The 20013-nt window shown below is 41.5% G+C and overlaps 1 protein-coding gene across 3 annotated transcripts in view; it reads left to right on the top strand.

Annotated features, from left to right (window-relative positions):
- Positions 1-18613, top strand: part of LOC106562961 (noelin) — a 72697-nt gene extending 54084 nt beyond the window's left edge. For all 3 annotated transcript variants that reach the window (XM_014128096.2, XM_014128095.2, XM_014128093.2), the window contains exons 5-6: positions 6314-6420; positions 16210-18613. In XM_014128096.2, coding sequence (XP_013983571.1) covers positions 6314-6420; positions 16210-16884 — 782 coding nt within the window. In that variant the 3' untranslated portion in view covers positions 16885-18613. The remainder of the gene's footprint in view (positions 1-6313; positions 6421-16209) is intronic.
- The last annotated feature ends 1400 nt before the right edge of the window (positions 18614-20013 follow it).

Genomic DNA, 20013 nt, shown 5'->3' with positions numbered 1-20013 from the left:
GTGCTATTTGGGACACACACCGAGATCAATCCACATGCAAAGCCTTTTATCTATGTAGAGTTCTGTGCGGATGAAGAGACACAACCGCAGGAGACAGTCCACCCAGTATACAGTAGTTACGAAAGAATGAAATTAAATGATTTCACCGTTTTTAAAAGGAAATGCCAACAATTGCATAAAGATTTAATTGCTAAAACATTGTGAAATATTCCACTATTTCTATCAGGTCCATATTGAGTAGACATCAATAGAAAAATAGGATCTATATTACTTCGTTTTTTATTTGATGACGGTTATTTTTCATTCCTTAAAAGTCAATAGTCTGATCTCTGCTCAGGCAGTAGCAGACAAACATCCAGACAATGTTCTCCCTGCTCCCTATACTGTAGGCCTACTGTCTTTAGTCATCCTATTTAGCTAGGCTAGCCTGCCTAAGTATGCTGCAGAGCTGTCTGCCGAAATCATTTGACTAGTTCTTCAAAGTAGATCAGGCATACTTTCCACAAACTGTCTCCGTCACTCTCTTCATGGTGTTGTGTACTTTCCTCTCTCATGCGGTCTGTGTGTATCCAACGTAATATTGCAGGCGTAAAAGTGTATCCTAGTGATGGGTTGTTCGGTCGCGAATGGCTCTTTTTGAACGGATCTTTTTGGTGAGGATCTTTTTGGTGAACGTCGGGAACCGAATCTCTTCGGTGAAAGAGCCGTTCATTTGGCTCCCTGATTTCCATACTTACTACTGCTTTTTGAGCTCAAAACAGTGCTTTTCTTCAGATAAGTTACAAAAGAATTCTCTAAAGAGGGTGAATCCTCACTGCAGAAACAATAAATAGTAGGGAGAGCGCATCTCCGATTTTGTCAGTGCCTAAAAACAGGCCATCTAATTATTTGGCCAGGTAAAAAGAAGTTAACTCGCATTTCATGATCTGACATAATGGTAGCCTACCTTTTGGGCTTTACATTGGAGATTTGCATTTTTTTGATTGTTCTAGATTGTATTTTTTTTTTTACAAAGAGCCATTTGGGAGCCAAATGAGCCGTCTCTTTTATGTGAATGGTGCCAAATGAGCTGGCTCACCGAAAATACTCGGAATGTACATCACTAGTGTAAAAAAACAGGCACAATGGATTATGGTCATTGTAGGTAATTACCATGTTTCTGCACTGAACTAGGCTGAATATTTGCCTAATGAAAACTATAACTCCCTTCAGACCAGTGTCCCACTCTCTCGTGAATGATTCGATTTCTCGAATCATTCACGAGAGAGTTTTCAGCGCATTCGGCTCAGAAAAAAACATAACTAAATGGAATTTAAGTAATTGAACCGAAGTTGGTCAATTAGTTGTTTAATAACCCCCCCCAAAAAAAAATATATATGTTGGTTAATCGCTCAACACTTATGACAGGTCAGTCAGAATGGGACTTTATCTGATACAGTAGTACACAGAACGGTTATCACTTTCATCATCACATAAGCACAGGCACCTTTACACACACACACACACACACACACACACACACACACACACACACACACACACACACACACACACACACACACACACACACACACACACACACACACACACACACAAATGCATGCATGCAAGAACACATGCACAGGAACACATGCACACACACACAGACACTGAACGCATTTTGCAGCCACTCACAGGAAACTCATACTCTTTGGGACTGACCTGAGCAGGGTAAACAACTAGGTTGTCACCAGAAAACAGCAAATGGAGGGGAGAAAGATAGAGAGAGAGAGAGAGAGATAAAGAGAATGGATCGCTGAAGGCCTTTCCTTCAGGCTGTTTTGTGGCAGATAGAGTAACAGTGCTGTGACGTTGGCGACACAATGGCCATCCATCACAGGGACATGGCATCTCACAGGGATATAATCAAATAAATAAATCATCCTGTAGTGCTCCTGGCTCTGGTTGGGCCGGTGAGGTCCCTTGTTCTGCAGGACAGGGCGAACGTGCAGTAGCTCTTGTCAGACCTGGGTTTAAATACTATTTGATATCATTTCAAATTCTTTAGCTGGGCTTGATTGAGCTAGAGTAGTTGCCAAAGTGCAAACCCCGCCCATCTGGCACTCCAGGCAGGCTAAAGCAAACACTATTTTTGGGTGAAAGATTTGAAATAGTATCTGAACCCAGGTCTGACTCCTGTGTGTGACATCACAGGGAGTGGAACGACACCATCACATGGTGATGGATAGAGCAGAAAGGCAATCTCACCTAGGTCCCCAGGCACTGACAGCTCTCTCTCTCTTTCACTGCTACACCGAGCCCGGATATACCGACATTTCGCCCCCTATCACTGCTTGACATAGCCCCCAGGCACTTAGATCTTTAACTATCAAGCTCCTTCTCCCTCCCTCTCTCTCTCGCACTCTCTTTTCTATTGTCTCTATATTTACACTCTTCGGGAAAAAAGGTGCTATCTACAACCTAAAAGGGTCCTTCGTCTGTCCCCATAGGAGAACCCTTTGAAGAACCCTATTTGGTTCCAGGTTGAACCCTTTTGGGTTGCATGTAGAACCTTCTGTGGAAAGAGTTCTACCTGGAACCAAAAATGGATTCTACCTGGAATCGAAAAGGGTTATCCTATGGGGACAGCCGAATATTCATTTGGTTTTTCTAAGTGTAAACATTACATCATTGCTATATCTTCCTCTTTATCACTGCTGTCCTTTCTCTTTCTTGCCTTCTGTTATTTCTCTCTGTCTCAGTAGACAATCCTCCTACTCTCTCCTATAGTCCTTCTTTCTGACCCCAGCTCAGTATATAAAACCTAAAAGGTAATAAAACCTGTCTTCTCTCTCTATGTTCCCTTCACACTAGGATCAGGCTGTTCCCTCTTTTATGTGTCCACGTTCATTCACTGATTCGATAATCCTCAAATCATCATTCCATTCCACAATGACTGACTGATGGTGTTTGGGTTATTTCAATTTTATAGTCTAGTTGTGATTTCCATTAGATTTCCCCTAGTCTAGCTCTGGTTGGCTGGAGCCATATTCAGGCCAAGAGGGGATTAGATTAGACCTGATGTGCATATTTCTCCCAGAGGTCCAGACCAAAAGGTAATCTAAAGATAGGAACGATTAGAGGAAATTAATAAAGAAATAAAGGTCCAGATTATTACTATAGTCTGGTACTCCCACTGAAGTATTATGTAAGGGGCTGATGGTAGTGGTGCTTGTTTGCTCATGTGATGTTGTGTTTGTCTCACTGCTGCAGATGCTGAGGTGTCATAGTCACAGCCATACACCTGAGGGCATGAACAAATAATACATATACACAGGAGCACACACACGCAGGGAACACACAGGAATGTGCACGTTGTACGCAAACCTCTCTACTTGATATACGAAATGTTTTATATAACCAATGTGCTAAAACACACAAATGATCCAGTTTTCACATCAAAAACATTCAAAGTGTGACTGTGAAAAAAGGAACAGAGTTGTCACAGAAACTGTGAGAGATGAAGATGGTCATGTGAGGGTGAAAGTAAAAGGAAAAGAAGGAGCAGAAATCTAATCTGGATTCTATGACTCCATCCTATAATTGCATTTCACAACCACTTTATTGCCAGAGAGAGAGAGAGAGAGAGAGAGAGAGAGAGAGAGAGAGAGAGAGAGAGAGAGAGAGAGAGAGAGAGAGAGAGAGAGAGAGAGAGAGAGAGAGAGAGAGAGAGAGAGAGAGAGAGAGAGAGAGAGAGAGAGAGAGAGAGAGAGAGAGAGAGAGAGAGAGAGAGAGAGAGAGAGAGAGAGAGAGAGAGCAAGAGAAGCATAGAGAGAGAGAGATATAGAGGGCAAGAGAAGCATAAAAAGAGAGAGAGAGATATAGATGGGGTGCAAGAGAAGCATAGAGAGAGAGAGATATAGAGGGCAAGAGAAGCATAGAGAGAGAGAGATATAGAGGGCAAGAGAAGCATAGAGAGAGAGAGATATATAATGGGGTGCAAGAGAAGCATAGAGAGAGAGAGATATAGAGGGCAAGAGAAGCATAGAGAGAGAGAGATATAGAGGGCAAGAGAAGCATAGAGAGAGAGAGATATAGAGGGCAAGAGAAGCATAGAGAGAGAGAGATATAGAGGGCAAGAGAAGCATAGAGAGAGAGAGATATAGAGGGCAAGAGAAGCATAGAGAGAGAGAGATATAGAGGGCAAGAGAAGCATAGAGAGAGAGAGATATAGAGGGCAAGAGAAGCATAGAGAGAGAGAGAATAGTTGGGGATGGGACCAGATAGCAAAAATAAAGATGTTGAGAGAAAATGAGACCTTTTAAATGTATAGATTTGTTACCCATTAGCATACAAAACAAGTTCAGTGATATAAATAAACTCATTAAAATAAAATATCGAATTCACCTTTGCCTCGTCAAAACAAAGTGTTAAGTCAATTTAACAAAATATTGCCTTTCAAATTAAGGAACATTAATGTCAGTGTGTTTGAGCTGTTTGCTCGTTAGCTGACATTAAGATCTAACCACAGAATCGAGGTTGTTCCACATCTGTTTCACAGCCATACACCTGAGGGCATGAACAAATAATACATATACACAGGAGCACACACACGCAGGGAACACACAGGAATGTGCACGTTGTACGCAAACCTCTCTACTTGATATACGAAATGTTTTATATAACCAATGTGCTAAAACACACAAATGATCCAGTTTTCATATCAAAAACATTCAAAGTGTGACTGTGAAAAAAGGAACAGAGTTGTCACAGAAACTGTGAGAGATGAAGATGGTCATGTGAGGGTGAAAGTAAAAGGAAAAGAAGGAGCAGAAATCTAATCTGGATTCTATGACTCCATCCTATAATTGCATTTCACAACCACTTTATTGCCAGAGAGAGAGAGAGAGAGAGAGAGAGAGAGAGAGAGAGAGAGAGAGAGAGAGAGAGAGAGAGAGAGAGAGAGAGAGAGAGAGAGAGAGAGAGAGAGAGAGAGAGAGAGAGAGAGAGAGAGAGAGAGAGAGAGAGAGAGAGAGAGAGAGAGAGAGAGAGAGAAAGAAGAGAAGCATAGAGAGAGAGAATAGAGCAGAGAGAGAGAGAGAGAGAGCAAGAGAGAGAGATATAGAGGGCAAGAGAAGCATAGAGAGAGAGAGATATAGAGGGCAAGAGAAGCATAGAGAGAGAGAGATATAGAGGGCAAGAGAAGCATAGAGAGAGAGAGATATATAATGGGGTGCAAGAGAAGCATAGAGAGAGAGAGATATATAATGGGGTGCAAGAGAAGCATAGAGAGAGAGATATAGAGGGCAAGAGAAGCATAGAGAGAGAGATATATAGAGGGCAAGAGAAGCATAGAGAGAGAGAGATATAGAGGGCAAGAGAAGCATAGAGAGAGAGAGATATAGAGGGCAAGAGAAGCATAGAGAGAGAGAGATATAGAGGGCAAGAGAAGCATAGAGAGAGAGAGATAAAGGTATAGAGGGCAAGAGAAGCATAGAGAGAGAGAGAATAGTTGGGGATGGGACCAGATAGCAAAAATAAAGATGTTGAGAGAAAATGAGACCTTTTAAATGTATAGATTTTTTACCCATTAGCATACAAAACAAGTTCAGTGATATAAATAAACTCATTAAAATAAAATATCGAATTCACCTTTGCCTCGTCAAAACAAAGTGTTAAGTCAATTTAACAAAATATTGCCTTTCAAATTAAGGAACATTAATGTCAGTGTGTTTGAGCTGTTTGCTCGTTAGCTGACATTAAGATCTAACCACAGAATCGAGGTTGTTCCACATCTGTTTCAAAATAACAGCCCATTAGTCCAACTACCTGGCTGTCATCGGGGAGGGAGGCACAGCCGAGCGTTCAGATATGTCAACTTCACATTAACACCTCAATCAAGCCTTATTAACGATATGCTCAGCTCACACAGCTTGGAACAAATAGAAGCAGGAGCAACAGCACAATCCTACACAACTTGAATAACAATGAAATCTCTCTCTCCATCCCTCAGACACAAACACAGACACAAACATAAGCACAGAATAACAAAGACCATTACAGTACCTTTATTCTCTCAAGATGGCAGACAGATGGAGGAACCAACATAGACACACACAGCAATAAAATACACACATTCCATTCTCCTTTTGTGAATGAAGGCTACAGGGGCATGTTTTGTAAATAATGTTATAATGTGCAAGTACAACGTGCTTTCTTTATTACAGCACGCGAGACAATATAAATCATACAGATGTGCCCTTGAATGCTGACTCTATGAGAAGTATATGTTGTGTCTATGAGAGGTATTTCTATGTCCGTTATTCCTTCACAGCATGTGGGAAGTTGACGGGCATCAGCGATCCTGTCACCATCAAGACGTCTGGATCCAGGTTCGGATCTTGGATGACTGACCCTGCAGCACCGGAGGGAGATACACGGGTAAGACGCAGACAATCAATCAAATTTATTTAGACAGCCGGTAGGGTAGGAAAGACATTTCAATTGATGGTATCTACCAGTAAATGCTAACTAAGGCAACAATGGATATGCAACCAGGTATTGAAAAAGTTTAGTCCATAGTGTTGATTAGTAGGCTATTTGTGATGCGCAATTGTCCTGATGCACTGTTTGCCTCAGGGGCGTAGACATGGATGGGCCTGGGTGGATAGAGGCCCACCCACTGGGGAGCCAGGCCTTTACACCCCCACCCAATCAAATTGATGTGGTTTAAGCATTGTTGTGGACTTAGACCATCAACATTTTTTGAAAATCTGAAAAATCTATAGAAAGACAAACAAAAAAATTAGAGTATACCCACTTCTCCAGGCACCACTACACCACTGCATAGGGCCGATGGAAAGACAACAGTCACACACAGCGTGATGTTAAAGGATAAGCAGTCCATAAACCTCAACATAATAAGCCAGTAGGTCCCAATCATAAGAGTACAAAAACACAACCATTAACTATTTCCCAATCTAAATGTACAACTATTACTTACCATTGCAAAAAACACATTTCACTTTTAGCTCACAAAGTAACCAGTGAACTAAAGTTTAAAGTGGACGGCCTCCTGAGTAGCGCAGCGGTCTAAGGCAATGCATCGCAGTGCTAGAGGCGCCACCACAGATCCGGGTTCAATCCCAGGTTATGTCGCAGCCGGCCGCGACCGGGAGACCCATGAAGCATCGCACAATTGGCTGAGCGTCGTCTGGTTTAGGGGAGGGTTTGGCCGGCCGGGATGTCCTTGTCCCATCATGTTCTAACGGCTCCTGTGGCGGGCCTGGCGCCTGCACGCTGACACGGTTGCCAGTTGGATGGTGTTTCCTCCGACATGTTGGTCCGGCTGGCTTCTGGGTTAAGCGAGCAGTGAGTCAAGAAACAGTGTGGCTTGGCAGGGTCGTGTTTCTGAGGACGCTTGTCTCTCAACCTTTGCCTCTCCCGAGTCCGTACGGGAGTTGTAGCGATGAGATAAGACTAACTAGCAATTAAACTATTATATATATATATATATATATATATATATATATATATATATATATATATATATATATATATATATATATATATATAATAATATATATAATAGTTTAAAGTGGAACTGACAGTGTTTTAACAACTATGCAGATATGAAACAAACAGACAATCATCAGTCACAAATATCAAATTCCCAGTTTATGCTACAAAACCAACTTTATAAGAAGCTTTAAAAATAGGTTATATTTGACTCAAAGTTCCATGACGTACACTAAGGCATTGTTGGCAGAATAGATGGATGCAGTTCAATGCATGACAAATATAATTCACCAATAAATGTCTTGGTAATCTCAAAAATGTTGCTATCAGGTTGTAAATCACAGCTGGCTTGGTACATACTGCTTCTATTCAGGATGCACTGTTTCAGTTTCAATGACTCAATATTCTGGACAAAAATTGACAAATGTAACTAAGGCTAATACAATCAATGATCACAAGTCAGTCAAAACGTGGCTAATAGGCTAGCATATAAACTCAGCAAAAAAAGAAACGCCCCTTTTTCAGGACCCTGTCATTCAAAGATAATTCGGAAAAATCCAAATAACTTCACAGACTTTCATTCTAAAGGGTTTAAACACTGTTTCCCATGCTTGTTCAATGAACCATAAACAATTAATGAACATGCACCTGTGGAACGGTCGTTAAGACACTAACAGCTTATAGACGGTAGGAAATTAAGGTCACAGTTATGAAAACTTAGGACACTAAAGGTGTCTGAAAAACATCAAAAGAAAGATGCCCAAGGTCCTTGCTCATCTGCATGAACGTGCCTTAGGCATGCTTCAAGGAGGCATGAGGACTGCATATGTGGCCAGGGAAATAAATTGCAATGTCCGTACTGTGAGATGCCTAAGACAGCGCTACAGGGAGACAGGACGGACAGCTGATCGTCCTCGCAGTGGCAGACCAAGTGTAACAACACCTGCACAGGATCGATACATCCAAATATCACACCTGCGGGACCGGTACAGGATGGCAACAACAACTGCCCAAGTTACACCAGGAACGCACAATCCCTCCATCAGTGATCAGACTGTCCGCAATAGGCTGAGAGAGAATTGACTGAGGGCTTGTAAGCCTGTTGTAAGGCAGGTCCTCACCAGACATCACCGGCAACAACGTCGCCTATGGGCACAAACCCACCGTCGCTGGACCAGACAGGACTGGCAAAAAGTGCTCTTCACTGACGAGTCACGTATTGTCTCACCAGGGGTGATGGTGATGGTCAGAATGAGTGTTACATCGAGGCCTGTACTCTGGAGCGGGATCGATTTGGAGGTCGAGGGTCCGTCATGGTCTGAGGCGGTGTGTCACAGCATCATCAGACTGAGCTTGTTGCCATTGCATGCAATCTCAACACTGTGCGTTACAGGGAAGACATCCTTCTCCCTCGTGTGGTACCCTTCCTGCAGGCTCATCCTGACATGACCCTCCAGCATGACAATGCCACGAGCCATACTGCTCGTTCTGTGCCTGATTTCCTGCAAGACAGGAATGTCAGTGTTCTGCCATGGCCAGCGAAGAGCCCGGATCTCAATTCCATTGAGCACGCCTGGGACCTGTTGGAATGGAGGGTGAGGGCTAGGGCCATTCCCCCCAGAAATGTCTGGGAACTTGCAGGTGCCTTGGTGGAAGAGCAGCAAGAACTGGCAAATCTGGTGCAGTCCATGAGGAGGAGATGCACTGCAGTACTTAATGCAGCTGGTGGCCACACCAGATACTGACTGTTACTCTTGATTTTGACCCCCCTTTGTTCAGGGGCGCATTATTCAATTTCTGTTAGTCACTTGTCTGTGGAACTTGTTCAGTTTATCTCTCAGTTGTTGAATCTTGTTATGTTCATGCAAATATTTACACATGTTGAGTTTGCTGAAAATAAACACAGTTGACAGTGAGAGGATGTTTCTGTTTTTGCTGAGTTTATGTTTATGTAGCAAACTAAAACACGTTAGTTACTGTAGATAGCTAGCTAGCTGCTAGGAGGAATTCATGCCATTGGAGGAGTGGGTGAGTGACTGACTTTTTCCCCTCATATCGTTTTTTGGTGGCTATACACAGCTAGAGATGCAGGTGTCATTTGGATAGCTGGCAAGAACTTGAACGACTGTTATCCAGTTAGCATATCTCTTGCGTTTGCAAATTCACTCTGGCTATCTACTCTGATTTCAGAGCACTCTTGTCTGAGTGTGCCAGAGCGCAGAATAACTGATTAATTTTCAAACGCGCAACATCCACTGTGTATGACCGGTGTCAATAAACTAAGGCAAAAAAAGAGTTATTTTTAGTCAAGAACGCTCCAGATAACATGTAAACAGCCTAACCAGCTCTGCTACGATGAGTAAAATAGTCAGAGTGAGGTGTCTGAAAGTAGCTAGCTAGCAAGCTAGACAACTTTAGCCAGTTAGCTTGGGTGCTTGGTTGGGGACAAGAATGCATCGACAGGCAAGCTGCAGAAGGACAAGGAGGCTACAATTTCCCATTGTTTATCATTGGAATTTTGACGGTCAGCTAGCTGAAAAAGTTTGAGAGGGTTTATCTAATGTTCCTTCGTTAGATTTCGCTCATCTTGCTCTGGCTAGCATTAGTTGTTGATCTTTTTGTTGTTGATGATGTGCATATCAGAGAGAGAGAGAGAGACTACCTTTTCATGGTTGTTTGATCAATAGGACTGTAAAATTCCCAATTGTTAGAGGACTCCTGTGGTGTTTATATACAGTATTTGCAGAAATCCATTCACGTGTATTTTGTGGCTTTTAGTGAATGCGTTCTAATGATCTAAAGTTGCACTGTTGTAACTGCCTGTAAACACACAGTCCAGTTCAAAGTGAATGATGGCAGGCCCATGTCACAAATGGCTTTTTTGTATAAAGGCCTACTGTAGCTCTGATTGGCTATTGCGCACCTGCCTGTGTATACTCTGGTCCTGGACAAGACAGATGGTTTTATTTGGTTTTATTTACTGCAGTGTCTATTAATTGTCCAAACGCACGGCCGCTTTCCCACTCTATGTTGCTATAGAATTTTCACAAATGCCTTAGTATACATCATTGCTAAAAAATCTATGAATTTATGAAAATGTGAAAATTACCATATTTAAGTGGTCGCTTGTCAGAAAATGTTTTTAAAGTGTCATATTCTTCCTGGGAGTGTACTGTATATGAACTGCTTTTAATAAGATTTCATGTTGCTAAACTGCTTTCAGTTTCACTTAAAATGCAACAATGTTTCAGACATAAGTTATTTTCAAAGAGATGGCTAACAACAGCAAACATTCTGCAATAAAACACAGTTCCACTCACCAGATGATGATTTGAAACTTAACTTCTTGTTGAAAGTTATTGACCTGCAGCATCCTCCTGCAAACTAACCAACAACAAAAGCTAGCTAGCTTGACCATGGAAAAACTACTGCTCGCTATTACGCAGTGATCTGTTGACTTTCAAAAAGGCAGAAATTTCCTTAAGTTTTTGAAAAACAGTCCCACCCATTAAGTCAAAATGTGATTGGTTTATTCCACTTTCACTCCAAAATGTTTCCCTAATACACTTGAATGGCACATGCCTTTATCTAGCTTCTGATGGACTAGCCAATGGTTGACTTAGCTAGCTAGATTTATCTCCCCAGAAACCAGCAGTGTTAACCCTTTCCTTTACAGCAAAAACTGAAGAGATTAAATCAGAGCATTATTGAAAATAATATTATAATTATTGATTATTATTATAATCATTAATTTATAAATCCTTAGCCCTTCTCTGAATGCGCAGAAGGCCCATTGTTCCCCACTGTGTTTGGGTTAGTAATAATAGGCTCTATTTCCCCTCAGCATGCATTTGTTCACTATTCTGAATGTCTAAAGAATCCATATGTTGTTCTGAAATATGAACACAGAAATACTGGACATTTTTAACTCTTATTATGTGTTGATTTGACAAAATAACAATCATGGTCTTGAATTGGACTCGCATTTTCCTGGTCTCGGTCTTGACTCGGTCTGGCTTTAGGTGGTCTCGACACAATACTGGCTGAGACACACACACACACAAACACACACACACACGCACAAACATACAGTATATATACACACACACACACAACACACACACACACACACACACACACACACACACACACACACACACACACACACACACACACGCTTCAGCCATCCATCAACATGGAAAGCCCAGCTCCATTAAGGTAATGATTTCATGACCTTGGTACTGTGTTTCACTCCTGTTGCTACTGGAAGATCAGACTAAGTGCTTGACAACATCGCATTACCCTCACTCAGATCATGCACACACACACGTTTGTTTTACTATCCTTGTGGGGACCAAACAATTGATTCCTATTCAAAAGCCTATTTTCCCTAAACCTAACACGAGACAAAAACCGTCTGTGCGCGTGCACCATCGTGCATGAATTTATTTTGTCCCCCCACACCAAGCGCGATCACAACACGCAGGTTAAAATATCAAAACAAACTTTGAACCAATTACATTAATTTGGGGACAGGTCGAAAAGCATTAAACATTTATGGCAATTTAGCTAGCTAGCTTGCACTTGCTAGCTAATTTGTCCTATTTAGCTAGATTGCTGTTGCTAGCTAATTTGTCCTGGGATATAAACATTGAGTTGTTATTTTACCTGAAATGCACAAGGTCCTCTACTCCACACATAAAACAATCAACCGAATAATTTCTAGTCATCTCTCCTCCTTCTAGGCTTTTTCCTTCTCTGGACTTTATGTTGCGATTGGCAACTTTCATAAATTAGGTGCATTACTGCCACCGACCTCGTTCGTCTTTCAGTCACCCACATGGGTATAACCAATGAGGAGATGGCACGTGGGTACCTGCTTCTATAAACCAATGAGGAGATGGGAGAGGCAGGACTTGCAGCACAATCTGCGTCACAAATAGAACTGACTTTCTATTTTAGCGCTTGGTAATGCAGACGCTCGTTAGCGCGCACAATAGCTGAATAATATAGATTTCTACATTTATTTTGCAACGGTCGCGCATGCGACGCGAGCGGTGAAGTCAGCCTGTAACCCTTATCATAATCCTAATCCTGATTCTTAACCTAACCTTAACCCCTAACCATAACTATAACCCTAACTCCCAAGCCAAAAATTGCCTTTTTCCTTTTGGGGACAGGCAAAATGTCCTCACTTCTCCAGATTCTCCTTGTTTTACTATCCTTTTGAGGACTTCTGACACACCCACACACCTGTCTGTCTGTCTGTCTGTCTGTCTGTCTGTCTGCTAAGCTCTCCTGGGCTGGTCATCTGTTGAAAAAAAAAAAAAGGCGAGACATTCGTTACTGAAACACATTCAAATGCAAATGCAGAGGATACATCTGTGTGGTTTTCACCTGCGCCAGACGGCTAGGTCACTAATGAAGGGAGGGTGTCAGCGAAGATGTTTATACAGTATGTCAGCCAAGATGTTTTCTTTAAAACATACACATGATTCTTTCATAGTCTTATTCATGTGTACATCAATGCAATGTGATTTGCACGTTACATTATTAAGTCATATGTGAGTATCCTTGCTATTGTTCATTACCCTTGGTTTCTCTGTGTAACGTTTAGGGTTGGGGAGTAACAGATTACATGTAATCCGTCACATGTAACTGATTACAAACATTCTAAAAGGTAATCCATTATGTTACCAGCAAAAATATTGTAATCAGATTACAGATACTTTTGAAAAACTATATGATTGCTTCTAGGATTACTTTTAAATGAAATAGAAACGATGTTTGCTAAAACCAAATATTTTGACACCTTTTTTGTTTTCTCAATGACATTCAAATAAGCATTGAAAAAAATGGCTGAGTTTAAATTTGTTCCACCTGAGCGAGTCTGACCACAAATCAGAGACAACTATGATGACAAACCAAATGTGTTTTGATGGATCACAGGAAAAGAGCAGGAATAGGCTTTTGTAGGCTACAGTCCAAGCTACAGTATGTTTTCAAATGATGTGACTGCTGTCAGCATTCAAAGATTATACATCCAACTTGAATAAATGCTTGGAGGTATGGAATAGAGCAGTGGTGTAGCGTACTGGCGATACGGATGACTTACTATTGATATTTACATGAATCACACTGCTTCTCTCTCATCAGCGATTTACAGATTTTGGTTGTTGTGGATGGCTGTTCACAAATGTATAGGTGTATTAAATGTACGAAGTTTAAACTGCGACCAGTGGACCGCCAGTGAGAAATGTGATCTTGCAGATCCCAGCCTGTGGAATAAAAGTTCCCTTCTAAACTCCTCTGTGATATTGTGGTCCAGAGCAATGAATGCAGGAGCTATGGATGCAAGGACTCACTACATTTACAAGCGTATTTTTGGGGTTCTGATGGAGTACATCAGTTGAACTAAGCTAATGGGGCATTTAAGTTATATTCTTCAGGAATCAATGGGTACATATCATTAATTGTTAAGTGAAAAAATGTATGTAGCAACTGCAGATTGCCACTTTAAGGGGAAAGTAATCTGATTACGTTACTGAGTTTGGGTAATCCAAAAGTTACATTACTGATTACAATTTTGAACAGTTAACTGTAACGGATTACAGAAAGTAACCTACCCAACCCTGGTAACATCGGACCATGCACTATAAAACCAGATAAGTTTTGGCTTCTCAAACATTTTGAGGATACCAAATATCTTGTGGTGGATGAATCATAATTAGCTCGGTAATATAGATAATTAAAATGTCTTATCTGCATAATATGCTTATATAATTTAACTGTTGAACTTATTAGAATGTATCCCTGTTGGCAGTTGCACTTCAGCCCTCAAATGGGCCTCAGTCACCTGGGGTCCAGAGAGGGTAGGAGTTAGGCTTGTCTTATCACTTGTCTATCACATGTCCCTGGTGATATGCAGAATATCAGAAAGGTAAGAGGACAGGAGGGAACATTGTCTTCATGTGTGAATGTCTTTACCTATTCTAAACCATGTGAAGGGATGGCTTGATTCATGGGGAACAATTACTTGTCTCCACAATGTCTGTGCGCCAGTCACTTCCGCCTTTGGCCTTGGGGGAGATAAGGTCTGAGACAAGATGTGTGGGGTAGTGTCTGGAACCATTGTACGTCATCTCTGATGTTGCACCTATCCTGGGATAGTGTATGACCCAGAGACTCACTCACCTCAGGACTTTACAATTGATTTATTCCATAGAATGAGTTGGTGTTTCTGTACTGTGAAGTACCAGGGACGAGATCTTAGGGGCCTAACTCTGTACAATAAAAACAGTCTTCATAACAAATGCTATCTGGCTGGGGGGTACCCCTTTCTCACCTTGTGACCCATTCCATACATCTGTTGTTTGTCATGTAGACTAAGAGGGTGTATCTGCTAGAAAACATATTTTGCATACTTTGTATGTCAGAGCTACTCGCCACAACACTCAAGGGCGTTGAGTCGACCAGCCTCATTATTGTAGAAGCAATTACTCTATGCTCCCTTATTAATAAGGTTTGAATGAAGTAATATCCTGATTGGTGATTGACCTTGTCTCTCCTCATTACTGACTAGAATTTCCATGACAACCAAACAAAAATAAGTTAAGAAACTTAAATAGCTGAAGTGAGCAGTACTACCTTCATATGAGTAAAACAAATGCAGTTTTTTTGAGTAAGGTATACTTAAATGTAACGCCCCCACTAAGCCACACCTCCAATAATTTCCCAGTGTGCCTTGCCTTTTTGATTGAATTGTAGAGATACAACCCATGAATGCATTTGTTAGTGACAGTAACATTTGGTGTTGATTTTTAAAATGTTCATTCCTGTGGCCTTCACTAAGTGAGTTTCTAGGCTAATGTTATCATTATTATTGAATCCTTACATGTATCATAAGGCTCTATACATTGGCCAGAAACTCATAGTCTATAGGCTGTATCAGGCCTGCAAGTAGGGTTGAAAAATTCCACAAACTTTCCAGTAATTTTAGAATGTACTGCTTGTGAGTGGCAAGGTGGTGTGAGAGTGTGTGACACAGTAAGGCAAGATAAAGTAGCTAAGTGGGACCGGAAAATATGTGCTAGGTATCGTTTACATCTGTGAGACCACGTGTAATGTGTTCTAATAGTACCAGGAAGACAGATTAGATGTGATTGATCACAACAGAGAGGTCCTCTCTTTCTTTCTTTCTTTCTTTCTTTCTTTCTTTCTTTCTTTCTTTCTTTCTTTCTTTCTTTCTTTCTTTCTCTCTTTCTTCTTTCTTTCTTTCTTTCTTTCTTTCTTTCTTTCTTTCTTTCTTTCTTCTCTAAGAGCCATAGGGAGAATGCAGCTGAGATGAGCATTTTATCCGGAATGATCCGCATTATTCCCGAGAGGCTCATTCCCGATCCCGGCCTGACGCCGCCTGCAGCTGCCTGTCATTCCTGACTGTTTGTATTCACAATGTCGTCTTGGTCTGCTCCATCAGGAGGCAGGAACACTGCTTCCCGCTTCCGCTCTGAGCTGAGGCTCCGATTTAATGAGGCTTTCTGTGAGCCACACGTTTATATGGCTCCCTTCTACATAATGGTGCACTGAGGAGTTTGATATGAGGGTTTTAAAAGGACTGCAGGGTGTGTTTTATCTTTTTTGTGTTATAAAGTTGCTTCTGACTCTGTGTTAATGTTTCCTCTGTTCTTCCTTCTCATTTGTTCTGTCTGTTAGGTGTGGTACATGGATGGTTACCACAACAACCGCTTTGTGCGGGAGTACAAGTCCATGGCGGACTTCATGACGACGGACAACTTCACGTCTCACCGCCTCCCCCACCCATGGTCCGGTACAGGTCAGGTGGTCTACAATGGCTCCATCTACTTCAACAAGTTCCAGAGCCACGTCATCATCAAGTTCGACTTCAAAACCTCCACCATCAGCAAGTCCCGGCAGCTGGACAATGCCGGCTACAACAACATGTATCACTACGCCTGGGGCGGCCACTCCGACATCGACCTCATGGTGGACGAGGGCGGGCTGTGGGCCGTCTACGCCACCAATCAGAATGCAGGGAACATCGTGATCAGCAAGCTGAATCCCAGCACGCTGCAGATCATCAAGAGCTGGACCACCAACCACCCTAAGAGGAGCGCCGGCGAAGCCTTCATGATCTGTGGTACTCTCTATGTTACCAACGGTTACTCTGGAGGGACCAAGGTGTACTACGCCTACAGCACTAACTCCTCCACGTACGAGTACATAGACATCGCCTTCCAGAACAAGTACTCCCATATCTCCATGCTTGACTACAACCCTCGGGACCGTGCGCTCTACGCCTGGAACAACGGACACCAGGTTCTGTACAACGTCACACTGTTCCACGTCATCAGCTCACAGGAACTGTAACCACAGAGGCAGGACTATATACGACATAATATATACACACAATAGAAAGAGAGAGATCATCCTATATATGAACATATATCTATGAGAGACTTTATGGAATGAGTATCATATATAGTATATCGTAAACCTGTACTACGAGAGATTAGATTAAATGTGACTGGAACTGCAACGTAGATGAATGTGCACTATCTATTGGAATTAAAAAGATAACTGTTTGCTAAAAAGGAAAGGAACATGATACATCTAGAGTTCAAAATGATATATTGGACTGAAAAGAACAGATGCCAAATAAACATCACGCCTTTTTTAATAATGAATAGTAACTATCGTAGAAGATTGTCTTTGTGGCTCTGTGTCTGTCTCTGGATGTACTGTACCTCCTTCCTCCCTCCTGGACTTATTTCAGGGTCAGGGAGGTCCTAGCAATGGACTATGGGATTGGTTATTAACTGTTTGCCAACCAGGACCCCCTGGCCCCTCAGACAGAGAGGGAGAACCTCGCCCCTCGAACAGATAAGGGGAAAACCGAGGAGAACCTGGTCAAACGGTTAGAACTAGGACATTATTTGGAGAACTGTGGGAAGAGCCAGGATATTATGTCCAGAAGACCACTGATTCTATGACCACAGTCTGTCACACACACTTTTATCCGTTCAGTAGCAAATAAAGAAGTCTGTAAACAAGTAAACAACAACAACATCAACATCCATGAGAAGACCTGGGCCTGTATTCACCAAGAGTCTCAGAGTAGGAGTGCTGATCTAGGATCGGGTCCCCTCTCTTATGCATTATGTTTGAAGGGCAAATCTGGTCCGAAATCAGCACACACTTTTTGAATACAGGCCCTGACTGTATTCAAGCACTGACTGTTGGGGCGAACTGTTGTATTGTACAAGAAGAAGGCCGGGATTCAATCTGAGCCGTGTAGTAACGCACTTGACATTTAAAGGTAAATTGATTGAGCCAACATCTGCAGCGTTTACATAGACGCAATCTCCGCAAACTTTGCCTTTAAAAGCCGAATTGTCGACTGCACTAAGATGCGCCTATTGGATTGAATCCCGGTTGAAGACTTTCCTGTGTTTGTGACTCCGTGTGAAACAGCCTTGATTTGCATGAGTGTTTTTTTTACCATTCTCGTCTGCTACCTTCTGAATGTCGTTTTGCTGTATTATGCTATACCTATAAAAGAAGGGGATGGGGTAAAGGGTTAGTTTAGGTACCTTTGGGATTTCAGGGGAGGGGAGTAACAAAGCTGTTTGCTTTTTGAATGTTTTTTTCTTCCAATCAGATCATTTTTTTTGGGGGGGGGGGTGTAATGTTCTTGTATCACCCCCTAACTGTTGGCACCGCCTTTGCTTCTCTGTCTGTGTTTAGTTGGAACATGCGTGGGAGAACCCTAGCTCATATCCAGTTTATATATTTCAGAAGATTAGAAAATAATAGAATGTATCACGTAATATATCCAGGAGACCGGGGCTCAGTCCTATGGCTTCAACTTAATCATCATCAGCCTATTGTTTGAAGTATCCCTCTTAGTCGAGGGTAATGATGTTAAATCTATATCTCCCCTCCCACCCACCTAGCAAAGAATAATGCTGTTTAAATGTAAATCCCATCGCAGAGGACAATGGCTTTTCACTCTTTTTGTGCTTTTGCTGAACGTGTGTTGTACCTGAGATGAGATAGTTAATGATTTGTGTCAATAAACAGAGAATCTTTGTTCCGAGCTGATGCCTCACACAGTTTGAATGACAAATTATTGATTGCCATGGAGCCACAAAGGGGCAATTGAAGAGCCACACAGAACCACAGGTTGCAGACCCCAGGTTATGGCTGCTATTTGTGTGCATGTGACTGACTGCAATACCACCTCATGGGTCTTACTCTAAAGTCATGTTTTTTGAGTGTATTCTCCTTCAGATAAAAGTTAAAGATTATTCCCTAAATGTAGATAATTTACAGTATATAATTTCCTGTATGTGGACAAGTGTTTCAGAATCAGTGGTGGGGAGTAGTGAAACACATGTAGTTCTACTAGTAATTTAACTACATTTTGCAGGAGCTTGGTGGTAGTTGAACTACATTCAAATCTTGTTCGTGTTTTCAGTAGTTGATTACTTTTCTGCCATGTTAGCGGTGTACTTAACTACTGGAACTACAAAGTACTTTTTTGCAGAAAGAAAAGAAAGTCAGAACTGCCTTATACGCACTTGAAACATTGTTTTTGTGTTTAAAAGACTACATTACCCATTCTGTAAACTTCTGACTCCAGAGTGAACTGTTCTTGCAATTTGTAGTCTGACATTTTTTTTACATTTCGTTGCATTACAAAGTGGGATTGAAATAGATTAGCGATTTTTTTTCATTTGATCTACCCAAAAAAGACAATTCTACACATTTTTACAAATGAATAAAAATTATACAACTAAATATAGGTGTTGCATAAGTATTCACCCCCTTGTTTAGGTAAGCCTAAATAAGTTCAGGAGTAAAATTTGGACACTGTGAAATAATAGGGGTTGACATGATTTTTGAATGACTACCCCTTCCTCTGTCCCCCATGCATACAACATCTTTAAGGTACCTCAGCCAATCATTGCATTTCAAGCACAGATTCAACTACAAAGACCAGTAAGCTTTCGAAAGGCTCATAATGAAGGGCAGTGATTGGTAGATGGGTAACAGTAACAAATCAGACATTGACCATCTGTTTAAGCATGGTCAAGTTAATAAGTATGCTTTCGATTATGTATTAAACCACCCAGACACATCAAAGATACAGTCATCTTTCTGAACCGAGCTGCAGGACAGGAAGGAAACAGCTCAAGGATGTCACCATGATTTTAAAACAGCTACGGAGTTCAATGGGGTTGATGGGATAAAACTGAGGATGGTTCCACAACATTGTAGTGACATTTCAATCATGACCTAAATGACAAATATACAGAATAAAAAAATACTCTAAAAAATGCATCCTGTTTGCATCAAAGCACTAAAACAACTCTGAAAAAAAAACAGGCAGTTCTGACTTTCTTTTCTTTCTGCAAAAAAGTACTTTGTAGTTCCAGTCTAAATACAAAGCCTTATGTTTCAGGCAAATCCAACACAATACATCAGTGACTAACT

The sequence above is a fragment of the Salmo salar genome, chromosome ssa11 (assembly GCF_905237065.1).
Source record: "Salmo salar chromosome ssa11, Ssal_v3.1, whole genome shotgun sequence".
In the NCBI taxonomy this organism is placed as follows: Eukaryota; Metazoa; Chordata; class Actinopteri; order Salmoniformes; family Salmonidae; genus Salmo; species Salmo salar.
This window is presented reverse-complemented; position numbering and strand designations above follow the sequence as displayed.